This window comes from Apteryx mantelli, chromosome 2 (assembly GCF_036417845.1).
Source record: "Apteryx mantelli isolate bAptMan1 chromosome 2, bAptMan1.hap1, whole genome shotgun sequence".
NCBI lineage: Eukaryota > Metazoa > Chordata > Aves > Apterygiformes > Apterygidae > Apteryx > Apteryx mantelli.
In genome coordinates this window covers 87,547,627-87,562,091 of record NC_089979.1, presented here as the reverse complement: position 1 = coordinate 87,562,091, position 14,465 = coordinate 87,547,627, and the positions used below count along the sequence as shown (strand labels likewise).

Sequence of the window (14,465 nt, the reverse complement as noted above, 5' to 3'; positions counted from 1 at the left end):
TTCTAACAATTATACAGATCTGTTAAAAAAAACAGCTGTTTCCAAAGAGCAAACATAGGACCACGACTGCTCTTCTCAACGGGAAGAACAACTCATCAGTGGTTACTAGTTATTCTAGCATAACGTCTAGAACAAAATTAAGGGAGATGATCACATGGCAACAACATTAAGTAAGAATTTCAGTGTCAATAAAACAGAAGGACATTTTTTTATCACAATAACAGTGCCACCAATGCAGCAGTTTTCTAAAGTATAACCCCAGATTTCTCAAATTAGTCTACGCGAAACTATCCAAAAAAACCTCATCATTGCTGAACAGTGCAAAAAAAAAAAAATTTTTTTAAAGGACAATTTTTGAAAATGCTAGCAGTTATTATCCCAGAGACCCAACCACAAAAAATACACCCAAAACCTACTGATACGAAAATTCCAGTTGCCCTCAGAATAGCAACAGGAGATCATTCTCCACATTTGATAAGAACTGCAAAGAAAAAATGTTTGGGTTTAACTTATTCATTTTAATCAGTTAGCTATCAGATGTGCTTCTCCTGTCCTATCATAATAGGCTCTTACCTGTCCTATATGGAGGACTGACCACAGAATCATGGCAGAAGTGCTACAAAACACTAATTGCCAGTGTGGACAGGTTATTAAACATGATGATACAGTCAAAAGAGTTGGCGAAGCACTGCAGAAGGACTTTCAAAAGATCACAGATAGCAGAGATGGCCTCTTTGACAGGGCAAGCAGTCCTGCTAAATATCTGCTCAGAGTCTAACACAAGCTACTCTTAACTATTTCCCCCAGGAATGCCTCAGGCTATTCCCCCAATGACTGAATCCCATGCTCAGTTGCTGCAGTCATCCCAAAGTTGGCAGTCCTGAGCCCTTCTTGCCCCTTCATTTTAGCCACTGATTAATGCACACCTAGTTTTTTCTCCTACTGTGTGTGAGCTGACCCCCATCTACATGTGGGGTGTGAGGTATATCCCTGTGCTCCTGAACAACTGCAGCTTATGCTGAGTACCAAAAGTTCTGCTGCCTTCCAGCAAAATGAAAGAAGTCCCAGGAAAACAGCAGTGCTTTTGTGGCCTCTGACTGCATAAAGCAATTGACACTGATTTGAAATCAGAAATTAGCAATATAAATGAGTGTTTCAGTAAGCAGCACAGGAGCTCAAGAATCCCAAATTCATTATTACAACTTATATTTATCAGAGTCCAGAAGCACCTGGGAAACTGTTGATGTTGAATTACAATCTGAAGAAAAAGGATCCCACATTTGAGCGTTTCTCTTTGGCACATTAAGAACCGCAGTAAGAACTACTCAGAATTGAGATATCACCAAAGGGGCACTGGAAGCTTGCAAGAACCCCACTGATTTGAGTATTGTCAAAAGCTTAACACAAGAATTTCATTCCACTACGGAATGCATTTTGTTTATTCATCGGTTCCTGTACAAGAACCCAGGGAGTGGACCTCAGTTTACTACTGTGCCACAGCTGTAGTCATTTAGGTACTGAATCATCAAAGCAGAAAGGTGGCAAAAAAAAAAAGTACAACAAAAACACAGAAATTAGCAGCAGAGTCTCAAAATTGTAACATGAACCAGAGAATCACCATTTTGCAGCAAATACTAAGCAATGTTACAGCATAATTCCATCTGCTATCTGTTTTAACTTTTCAGATTTGGTGTGTAAAATAATAGCAACATAACTGCAAAGGAAAAAAAGTGCTGCCAGGCAAATTATGCTTTATAGCACAGATTTGCTGTGTTGAATAGTTTGTTTATTCCTGAAAATGGATTATTAAGTATCACATGGCAGAATAAGATTCTCAGAGTTTAAACAACAAAGAGCTCACTTCATCAGATATTCTTCATGATATACACTTTGAAAAGAAACAGGAAATGCCATCCTTCAAAGCCCTGCTATAAAAGCCACACTAATTTTCTTCTATGGAACATACAAGGCTAAATCATTACACACAGCAAACAAACCTATTCATTGTACTTATCAACAGAAAGCTGTAATAAGGAGATAAACTGAAATTACAAAACCACAGCCTATATTTAATAAGGGGAAGAAATCCAAAAAGACAACCACCAAAATAAGAAGTCTGACCTACACAATCTTCATCTACTTCTTGTCCTGACATGAACTTCACAGTCTTGCCAACTTGTCTTCCTTTGCAAACCAAATAAAAATATACCCTAACCAAGATACACGGTTCTTTTTTGACCCACTAAAATGGTCAAAAAGAAATGATCACTTTATATAGTCCACTGTTTTCATTAACTAGAAGGATGCATAAAACAAAGGTTTTGATTTTTCCTCAGAATAAACAACTTCATAAGAAAAACTTTCCTATTCTTTTAACAAATGTATTTAACTTCACCTGATTAAATATCACAATGACGGGCTGAACAACAGCAACTAAAATGAGACCAAATATTCCCTTTCTGTAACAATGCAAACATTAGTAAATTTTCAATACAAGGAATAAGCTTCCCTTATCTCCTCTGTCACCAAAAACAGGGCCAATTTCACTGAATGCAAAGGGAAGGCACAAGAACCTTTCCAAAGAAATTCTGCTTTTCTGTTGTCAAGTTCAGGAAGAAGGAGGATATATGCATGCAATATACAACAATAAAAACATAGAAGACTGACATAGCACCATTTTCAGAATCCAACAACATACAAAGAACTACAATAATGCTGACTCCAGAAGAGTTCATCAAAACAATTTTTATAAAGCCTGTTGTAATGTACTAGAGAAAGAGGGGACAATGGGGTTTGGGTGTCTATATTCAATGACAACTTTCAAAAATACCCAATAGTTTTGTAATTCCAGCTGAAGTCCTCAACCAGCTGAGCCTCAGGTCTCTATCCGAGGTTACACTACAGACACCAAAATCAATTCTGACTTTGAGACTGATAGCAGTCTTGGATAAACATGTGCCATTCCACCAGCATAACCATCTCAATTAGTTAAAAAATAAAATAAAATAGAATAAATCATAGCACATTTAACACTATCCCAGTATAGAGGCAGAAATGTCATGAGAAAAACCCCCTTGGTAAACTTGCTGAGGGTGGGAATGTAGCTGTGCCCCCAGGGAAACAACGAACAACCCAACATTTTCCTCTGCTAAGATATGTGGCATCTCCTGTAAGGGCATCCTCCAAAGCAAAACAAAGAGACTCTTGTGTTAACACACTCTCATATCACTGGGTTATAATAAAGGATTATGAAAAGGATCCAAGAATATATAGGAAGAGACAACACTAACACATCAAAGTGCACTTAGCCTTTTATTTCCTGAGTCTTCAACTCAGCAGTTAACCATCGCATGCCATTAGTCAGGATCACACAGGTGAAGACGCAGCTTAGTTCCCGAAGTCTGCTGCTAAGATTCCCTCTCTTCCTTCCCCTTTCCCCCATTTGGAACAAAACAAGAGCAAAACCCAAGTACTTTCACAGAAAGATTTAACCCATCTAGGAAACCTCTTCAATATTCACTTTTGCTTAACATTTACTCTGACAAAAAAAAAAAAAAAAAAATCCATAGCAAAGGTTACCACAAGATGAGGATCACATATCTTCCAAAGAAAAGAAAGTCTGACACCATAAACCAGGCAAATGATCCACTAAAGCAATTTAAGTATATGCTGTATGTTCAAAAATATATTAACATACAAATGTAGGAACTCTATTCAACTCTGAAGTCCGATGGTCTACTGAATGGTACGGAAGATTGATAAAGTCCATCTTCCAGGATGCTTTCCCTCATTTATCAGCATGTTATTAATCCTAAAAAGTAGAAGAAGGTGCTATACCAACTCCCACATTTAGGCTCTGATCCAACGCACTGATATATATCCACTGGAGGCAGGGCCACATGCAAAATCCAACTTTAGATGTGTTAATTTGAATTTTCACTTCAAGTTCAGAAAACCAAAGAAATGACCACCCTCTTTCACTTCTGAACGCTTTCTTCCATACAAAAGAGTAAGCTGCAAACTGTTTTCCTCAAAGCCTTAAAAGGGCTAGAATATCTTGGGTTTTTTTTTCCAAACGCTAAGTATGGTTGTTTCTTTGTAGCAAAAAATAACTAAGAACAGAACTGTTCATTAGGAAAAATGACAAGTTCTTATAAAGAAACTAAGTGTTAACCCACTCTGCAGATTTGATCAGTAAAACCAAATACACCAATATCTGCCATGTCTCAAACCTGAACCAAAATCAGGTCTGTTACTAGTAAGTCATTCAACACATTATCAAGTTTCTCCAACATCACTCATGATTGAGATTTCAATGCAAGAAACCTTTAATTTTCTGCCAAATAAAAAGGCTCTTATAGGCTAGATTGAAAAACTGTCACTTAGCAGCAAAGGAAAATGATATCTAATCAGAGAATAAGTACTTACATACATCAGTAAAACAAACATCCTCAGAGGAGTGATATCTTTACAGCTGAAATAATTCAGCAACCCTGCCCAGTCAGTCATTAGTTTGCAGTGGGAAAATGTCAAAGCAATCACGATTTCTGTGAAATTATGCCCTACAGAATAGCCACAAAACATGCAATTTCTTTAGTTCTACACTACCTAACCACCTTAAGACATCAAAAAACAAGCACAGACTATATTTGAACCTACACGAAATTACAATCTTTACTATTGACTTTGCAGAAATGAACCTAGGATTGGATAGTACATTCTCCCTCAACATACTACTCCTTTTTACTGGTATATTTAGAAATACTGGTAAGCTCAGTGTTGCTCTTTACTCATTTCTTCTACCCCTTCCCAATAATCCTTTTCCTATATACTTTCCCAACACAATGTTCAAATTTGCTATGCAACAAAATAGTAATTGCTTCTTCAGCATGGATACAGTTTACTTTACAAGACAGACCTAGAAGATAGTTAATATCAGAGCCCATTCTGCATTCAAACTATAAAAAGTTGCATCTTTAAAAGAATGGGGCGCTTCAGATACTTAATAGACTTCTAGCCAAAATGATAATCCAATTAACCAGTCTTAATCAGTGGGCTGTCCAAAACAAATTTTTATTAGAGTAAATATTACCCATGGATAACTCTGAAATTTATATTTGACACATACACAGGACATCTTAGAAAATCATAGGTAAGTAAAAAATATATGCAATTCAGGCAAAATCTGAATAAAAAAAATACCCAAACAATCAGTAATTTGACCAGAACTGCTGCCTCAACATCTAGCCATCCTTCTTCATGTCTCACTAGTGGTTTAATTTGTCATGTCATGATAAATAAGAGGAAGAACATCCAGAGAAATGAGAGTACACAAGCCATGGCACTCTCATACAAGCCAAAAGTTATAATCAATCTAGCAAGTTTTGAGGTAACATCCCAAAACTTGTAGAGTAGCCACAATTAGTGAATCAAGGGTGGTAATTCTTCCCTCTTCCAGCAAAAGTCTTAATTCATAGCAACTTTTTACCTCCTGAACTTTTACCAGGGCTCCACCCAAAACTATGTTTCTAGCTCAGACCACAATTGGAGACTGTGATTCACTACGAGAAATACAAGCCCTGCGGCTGAAAAAGTCTGAGATCAAACTGCCCAGGGGAAACAACTCGCAGACCTTTACAGAAACGCCAGGGAGACCAGCACGTATGCACCATGCTGCATGTGCAAAGGATGGAACTGCTGCCTGCCAGAGCACACCTGTCACAGGAGACAGCTGCCGCTTCCTCCTAACTCATAACCTATACTGGGGTTCCATCCACCCAAGAGACATAAATAAAAATGTATATTGCTAGATTTTTTTAAGTTGTATCAATATTTACTCCCCACATTAAAAGAAAAAACAGGTGCACTATTCACTTACTAGGGCCTATATTTGCTCTATGTAAAAGCAGTGACTGTATCTACGCATCAAGGACCTACCAGTTTTCCTTGAACTATCTTCCAAAGCCAGAAAAAGGTGAGATTCATGAGAAACTAATATGGTCTTACCAAGCTGAAACTTAAGATTCATCTAAAATCACCACCGTGGAAGCACAATGTGGTACAACTGAACCAATTTACAATATAATTATTGCTGAGGGGCCCCAAACTTTCCCTTCCATCATTTGCAGTATACTGGGGCAGCAAATACACTGAAAGGCTGTAGGATTTCTCAGGTTACTCATGGGACCAGATTATCTGATAAGGGTATTAAACCACACGGAGTGAATTCTATCAGCAATGTAGTAGGAGCTCTAGTTCTTCTAACATGCATTGAAGCATGGGCTTTCCCAGGGGAAAAAAAAAAAAGAGTATGTTACTTCAAGCTGATAAAATAATCATAAATCACTTCACTGGTTAATAAAATGTCCAAATGACTAAAAACCCCCAAGTTTCTCTTCCTTTCTGCCCTCTTCTCCTCCCTCTCCTTTTTCTAAAGTAGTTTTCTGTGCAGATTTCACAGCACCTACCCCCACAAAAGGGCAGAAAAACTGTGGAACATTTCAGACAAAAGTGCAGGCCACTTGGTTTAAAAAATAACTGGGACTGGCTATGCTTTCTAATGCAGATCCTTTTACTGGGCAGCCGACTGTGCAACAGCTTCAAAAAAAAAAAAAAAAGGTTTGCAACGTCACCTCGATATCATCCATTCTCAGGGGGCAGAACAACCCAACCATGCTGCACCAGCGATCCTCAGGCATTCACCCAGGGAACCTGGCAGAGATGAGGTTTGCTTAGACATCTTGTTTTTACGGTGAGAAGACAGAGCTCCTGCAGTCCAGCAGCATGCCAGGTCTCTGCCCTGGCTTCAGTCTCATCTCGCCTCCCACAGCCACCTGTGGACTGCAGGACACCAAGAAGCCTGGCACATGGTAGAGAAGGACCCTTATGCCCAAGAACCACTCTTACAAACCCTCTGCTTGTCTGCTTCAACACAGCAAAGCAGACAAACTGAAATCAAATCCACTCCCAAGGTGTCCGTGGCCATACAGATCCGCCTCTCCTCCCCCAAAAAGCACCTCTGGTCTCTTCTCACTGCATGAAAATACATATAAACAAGAAAATCTGATTAAGCAAAATAGCTTATACACAAAGTGCTGACAGAAGCATACAATTAGGGAAAATACTGAAAAAAATGTAACTTTCAGTAGTGTCACAAGGAGTTAAGAAAAAAGACTCAGAAGAAACCATGATTTTTATATTGGTGGGGTTCTCATAGCTTTCCTATAGTTGGAGTCTGACTGAACACACCTAAAAAACCACAAGCAGATTCTGCACAATGTACAGCTTCTATTGCTAATTTCTATAGTTATGTGTTTTATAGCTTTAAGAGAATTCTTGTACCATTTTATAATATTCATGGTGCCAGCAGGGCTGCTAGGCTCCAGCCCAGTTATGACTATGTTTCAGTTGTACAAATGCATCTTATGAAAGGCACATGTGAAATATATGTAGTAGGCAGTGGAGATTACGTGCTACCAATGAGTTGAACACATGATTTCCTGTCTTACAGAAACAAACCTACAAAATTTTCTCCTCTTTCTGACTAGGTAAGATAGTCCAGAGTCCCCTGAAACATTTTCTACTCAAAATAAGATGTTTTCTAATTAACATAAAAATAACTGTTGACAAAGCAACCAACAGTTTTAAAAAGATTTAAATAAGAAGTATGCACACCTCTCAAACTTCTGAAAATGCAGCCAATGTGAATAGCTGAAAGAGGCACAATCCCTCACTAGCATAGCTTTGCATTTAGAGGTCCTTGAGAAACACAGCGTTTAAGCCATCGCTTCAGGGATGATTGTTTTGTCCCACCAGTCTAAAATGCAGCTTTGCTGGTGTAATCTAACCCAACATTACAAGCTGGAAATCAGATCAGTACTTACATACCTGTAAAACACTTGCAGTGAAAACACGGAGGCATTTAAGGTTAGAAGTTATCCTACACAGCATAGCCAGAACTCATTCATATCAATTCCGAAGTTTATTAGCATCACCAAATTTTCCCTTTGGGACCAAAGGCTTCTCAGTGTCAAGGTCATGTAGGTGCAGAGAACGGTGATGCTCTCAAAAGTTTCCTTGAATGACGCTGTACTGGGAGGCAGTAATCTTCCAAATGCTGTAGCACATGAGAGCACGAAGAAAAAGCTTGCTGCAAACTGCCTATCTGAAATAGGAGCTTCCAGGCTTGGCAGATACCACCTCTGACAGTCCCCTAAAGTTAAGTTCAAAACTGCCGAAATAATTTTTGCCCCAGCATCCTTTCCACAAAGGGAGGTTCAAACACTTGCTCCTTCAGGACACACGCCAAGAGCCGTGTGCCAATGACCTGCTCTTCAGACACTTAAGCAAATACACTCAACTGCAGAAAGCAACCACAAAGGAAACTGTTCTGAATTCAAGCAGTATTGCTTGACACAGAAGCAGGTGGACACACAGCATCTGTCTTGCTTCAAAGGAGGCTGTCCTCCAGTTCCAGTAAACCTCTATGCAACGCGAGAGAAACATCAGTAGGACCTCCATATGATGCTTTTGTAACAGTCACACTCCATAGTATCTACCCACCTAGGACAGAAGGCAGCAGACAATTGTTCTCCTCTCTTCTAGTCGTGGAAATTAAGGGAAAGAAATCCTGTGATTTTTAGTCTCAGCAACACCAATAACTAAATGCAATCTTGCTGCTGCCACTCAGTACCCAAGTGCCAGGGAGCTCAGCAGAAGCTGAGCAGCAGTCAGATGGCAGGTTTGGGCCTATTCTGCATAGCAGGTTTGTCTTTCAGGGACATGCTGGGGCACTTGGCCCCAAACAGAACAGCAAGGCAAACCGCTGCTGAGGTGAACGGGGTTTAACTCCCTCTTCGACATGCCAATCCCCCATATGCGTATGCTTGCAGCACTTCTGGCTCATGCTGTTCACAAAAGCGGGCATGATGAGAGTGCTTTGTAAGGCCTCTGACTGTATCTAATGGGGACACACGGTGTTTCTGATGAGGCAGAGCCCCACCGGCAGGTACCGTGGCCCACAGCAGACTGTTCATCCAGCACTCTCATTTCCTACAATGGTGCTGCTCCCCCAGCAGCCTCATCTGTACCCAGAAACCTCAATACTCCCCATAGGACAAGGTCACTTATCACTGTTCAGTGTGACATACTGTATATATAGGGCAAAGTGATTCCTCACATAAAGAAAAGAGGATGAACTTGACTTCTCCATCCATTTCCGCTGCTACCCTGGCAAACACCACTTGAGAACTTCAGAAGCTGAAACTGCAGTTTGCGCTTCCCTCCTGCCTTTTTTGTACAAAATTTCCTCATGTTCCTTCTCATCTTGTGATGGTACTCCTCCTTAGCTCATGGCACATATTCCCTTTTAAGACAGAAATTCTCACTGAAAAAAGAAGTCGGACCTCAGCTTCCATAGGGGAATGCTTCCTTATGAGCACCCTAGTTGTTGGTAAAACATATGGGAACTATTTTTTTTAATCTGCTTTGAGGAACACATCCAAATAGCTCCTTTAAACAAATCTACATTTTTAATATTTTAATCCTTATTATGGATCTCTGGGATTTCTGAAGTTTTTACATATGAAAATATGACATTGTAAATATACTATAAAGGTTAAGATTTTAACACCTACTTTCTTTCAAACACCAGAAGTTAGTACTGATTAATCAACAGCCTGAAATAGTTTCAAAGAATCAAGCTTATGGTACAAAAATCTCAGAAAACAATTCTCTGTATTGAAAATATAGCTTTAAAATTACTTTAACACCTTTTAGCATTAAAAGCATTTTGAGGGGTAAATTCCAGAGGTGACTCCTCTAGCTTAATTTTTTATTCAGAGCTTTTTTTTTTTTAATTGGCTGAGCTAGGAAACTGGGGTGGGGATGGAAGTCAAGGCTCCTCCAAAGACAGATACAACAAATGGTTGTATGTAACAAGAAATAAAAGAAACAGAGAAGAAATAAAAGCCAGGTGAGTAGTAAAGGAAAATAATGGCAAGCCAGACACTGGACAGTAAGATTCAAAAGTAAAAAAGCTGTAAAGTTGTGGAAGACCATAGCGTCAGCTGATTGGCATGAGCTCAGAGTTATCCTAGATCTTATTTAAGGCAGCAAGTACCAACAAGAATGCCTTCTCTGTAACACACACGCGTACGCTCTAACAAATATCTTACTCAACTGCGTAACTTTGTTCTAGTGAATAAACTAATATACTAAGAGCAGGTTACAATTAGTATCTAGCTATTATATAGCTGTGTAAAAATAAGGGAGAAAAAAGATGTGCAGGTTTTTTCCTACAGCACCTTTTAGTTGTACAATACTGTTCTACACTAGCCAGAATTAGAGACATTCCTGTAGCACATTCAACAGGGGCTTCCTGGTAGCATGCAGGAGCTTCCCCTATAAGGTGCCATGTTAATTCCCCTTAAGCTGGTATACACCCTACTCTCTTATCAGCTTTTCTCCCAAAACATAATTATATCAGTGGACTTAGGTCACCATCAAACAAGAGCAGATTAGGCTTGTTACCTGCTCCTTTCATCCAGTTTCCTTCTTTCTTTCACTGAGGCACCCTAGAACTTATTTTAATGAGAACAATAATTCTCTCAGATAAGTCAGTAAATATTTTCATAAAGAGCAGCTGCAGGATGTCTGCCTCACATAAATTAAATTAGCTAGCTAGTGGCTCAGTCCAGTGCCTAGAACAGAAGTTGTTCTGCGGTAGCTGGGTCAGGCCCTGTGAATTTCTACTATTGCACATTATGCTCTATATGTGATTTACATATGCTCCAGTGTTAGCAAAGAAAAATGTTTACACTTATGGGTGGGACTTTGGATGCGGATTAAAGTCAAGGTGCTATATTTACTGATCTTTTAAAGTAATAGCAATATGTTGAAAGGGAGTAAGAGTTCTTAAGAAAGATCAAAGTTTGCATGCAGCAACCACAAATTAACATAAATATATGCTGAAATACTAACACAGACTGGCAAAATTTACTTGCTCTTTGCCTGGGGCATGTAATTTTGGCTAATAGAGGAGTCAAAACCATTAACTCTCTTCTTCATCTTTATGTAGGACATGGAAGTACACTTTGTGTCAGAGCTAATGACTCTTCAGATTAATTTTGCGAGGCTAGGCTAATACTGCCATATTGCTCATGGCTTGCAAGCTTTTGAAAGATGAGGGCTACATCCTCTCCAGGAAAAAAGGAATCCAATATTATCGCTTCACCCACATTTCTTGAAAGTTAATCCTGCAGTTCTTCCTTCTAACTGCTCTTGACAGAACTTCTGTTGTGTGACAAATGAAAAGCTAACAAGAAGTAAGGTATATGACCTCCTTTTGTTTGACTAATTCCTATTCCGGTAAACAGATCAGCTGTTTTTCTTGCAGGAGCATCAACAGCACAGAGACCACAAGGGAAGGTATTTCATAAGGGCAAAGGACAGTTTTGTAGCTGAATCACAGTCCTGGAAAAACGATGCCTGGCCTGTATTTAAGACTTTGGAGTACAACTACTTCAGCAAGGGGGACGATGACTTTAATCATACAGTCCTTCACTAGAAGCCACAATGCAGATGCAAGCTTTGCCAGTAATCTTCCCCCCAACAGACAGACACACAGAGAAATAGCTGCATCAGTACTGAACACCTCACATTCTTAAGGCTGTGTCAACACTAGAAGGGCTTGATATCATTGTTGGTAATATATTGTATAAATTGGCACTTTGGTAACATACTGTTGTATAAACTTCAGCTAATTTGGACAGACCAGAAGAGAACCCATGTTTCTATTTTTAGTGTTTACCATGAGTAAGTAGCAAAGTGTCTTTGATTGGATTTCCTTACCTGCCATAACGAAGCTGTCAAGATCCACAGGATAATTGTAAAGCTCAAACTACTTTCAAGACTGAAGCTTCACTACTTTGTATTTTGTATCACAACATTTTGTCTATACTTAATAATACGTACTTTAGAAATACATCTTAAAAAAGACTGCATAACAACAGCACTGCTCCTGAAACACCCCTCATTTGATGCCTCATGCCCACGCAAGGGGAAAAAAAAGTATACTCCCCATTTTATGTAGGAGGAGGGTGATTTCCCCAATATCAAATATCAAATTGATAGCAAAGCTAGGAACTAAAGCTAGATCTGCCATTTCTAATACCTTGTGCTGTTTTAAACAAAAGGTGGTATTCTCCCTGTCCAGCTTTGGAGCTAAAATCCTGTGCTAATCCAAACAAAATCACATCCCCCAGTACTTACTCCTTCAGAAACACCCTCATCACTACTTCACTGTCACCTCACAAGCTTTTAATTTAGCACGTGCTGAAACAGTCTGATAACGTAGTTGATATGATTTCAAATATTTTTTTTAATTTCAAATAAGTTTCATTTTCCTTCGAGTTCGAACCTATAAAAAATGATTGGTTAAAAAAAGAAGAAAAAAAAACCTCTACAGCCAGGGTTTCAGAGACAGGGAGGAGGACGAAGCAGAAGCTGCCGCGCTCCCCCCAGAACCACGGGCAAGGCACGAGCTACCTGCAGGAGCCCCCGCGCCCGCCGCCCGCTCCCCGGCGCGGACCGCTCCGCCCCGCCGCCTCCAGCCGCCCGCTCAGGCTCTGGTCCCGCAGGCACCATATGCCGGCTTAGCTTTTCCATGAGGAGCATCCGCGCCGCAGGCAGGGTGCCGGCAAGCTCGGGAGCCGAAGCACCGGGCCACTTGCGGGCGGTGCTGAGCGCTGCAGCTGCCCGGCGCTTCGGGAGAATCAAGCCACGGAAACCTCCCGGCAAACCTTACGCGCTATAACGACCTTAAATTAACTTTGAACACCATTCTAACAAAACCTGACTACAGCCCGCAACTTCGGGTAGGGCTCCTGGAGTTTTATTAACCCAAATCGCCAGCCGGCACCTGGGCAGCGTTAGGCACCCGACGGCGCAGGGAAGGGCGGAGGGACGGGGGCAGGTCCCCCCCGGGGGGCGGGCGGGGGCCAGCCGCGGCCCTCCGCGCCCAGAGGAGCCCGGGGGGGCCGGGGCCGCGCCGCCGGCTCCGAGGGGGCGCACCTGGCCCGGCCGCTGCCTTCCCCCTCCCCTGCACACGGGGCACTTTTTCCCCGCTGCGCCTCAAAGGGGACTCGGAGGGGGGGGGGGTATTACTTTTGCAAACGCCGAAGCGTCGGCCTGAAAAACACAGTGCTCACGGAGGACTTTTCGGCAGCCTCCCGCCTTCCTTGCTTGCGTCCCACAAAGCAAGCCCGACGCGCGGGGGAGGAGCAGGAGGGAGGAAGAGCCCGCCGCCTCCCGCTCCGACCCCCTCCGCGCTCACCTCCGCCAAGAAGTTGTCCATGGTGGCCGCGGCTCGGGGGCTGCGCAGCGCCGGGCCCCAGCCGCGCACCATGTGCCACAGCCCAGCCCGGCCCGGCCCGAGCGGAGCCGCTTCAGCCGCCGCGCCGCCCCATCGCGCCCCGGCACCGGCCCGCAGCCTTTGTCCGCCCCCTCAGAGCAGCTCGCCCGGCCGAGCCCGGCAGCGCATAGCTGCCGCCGCTGGAAGCAAAGGGGAAAAGAGGGGGAAAAAAAAGAAGGAGAAGGAGGAGGGGGAGGAAGGAGGCTCCCGCCGCACGCTCCTGCCCGCGCCCGGGGCCGCCCCGTCGCGGCGGGGCAGAGGCGGAGCCGCGCCCCCGCCCCGCCCCGGCAGCGCCGCCGGCGACCACCGGCCGGGCCGGGCCGGGCCGGGCCGGGCCGGGCCGCCGCAGTCCCGCGCCCCCGTCGAGACGGCCCGGGGGCGCGGGGGGGCCCTGCCCCCAGGCGCCCGGCTCCAGCCCCCAGGCGCAGCGGCCCGGGGCGCCGCAACGCGCGAGCTCACGGCAGCGCCAGCGCCGGCCCCCGGGCAGCACCCGCTCGCCCCCGCGGGCGCTCGCCGCCCGTTCAGGGACGTGCGCTGCTCGTTTTGCAATACGGAGCTATGCAAAGCATCGTCATCAAGCACCGCTTATTTACAAAGTTGAATCTCCTTTAAAGAATATATACCTGCAGGCTTTCCTCGTGCAACGAGCTCTTATTAAACTTCGTGGCGACTTTGTGTGCAGGCTCTTGTCAGTCGTACGTATCTTCCCCTACTAAATACATACATTGCAACAGTCACACTGATGAAACCGTACAGATCAAAATCACATTGCTCTTTCTTGCCACCTTGTAGGAGTGTGCTGGGCCTCATTCCCTAGCTTTGTAGCTTTGTGCAAAGCGTATTCAAAGTGCTAGCCTTTTGGATTAGTATCATTCTGCATTCATGCACTACCTGTAGGTCACAGCACAAGAATCAAATTTTGCAGATATGTTTCACCGAGGTGGTCCTATTTCTTTGACAAGCATACAAATTACAGCCATAAAGAAACTAAATGCAGTGTCCAGTCTTTTGTTCTCAGGCAGAACTGTATGTAACATTTCTGTGAGAGTTGAAG

At 42.8% G+C, this 14,465-nt stretch overlaps 1 protein-coding gene across 1 annotated transcript in view; it reads right to left on the bottom strand.

The window, feature by feature from the left end:
- The window catches only part of MYO10 (myosin X), a 181,320-nt gene extending 167,740 nt beyond the window's left edge, over nt 1-13,580 (bottom strand). The window contains exon 1 of the mRNA XM_067290985.1: nt 13,334-13,580. Within this exon, the coding sequence (XP_067147086.1) occupies nt 13,334-13,405 (72 nt within the window). The 5' untranslated portion in view covers nt 13,406-13,580. The remainder of the gene's footprint in view (nt 1-13,333) is intronic.
- Between the last annotated feature and the right edge of the window lie 885 nt (nt 13,581-14,465).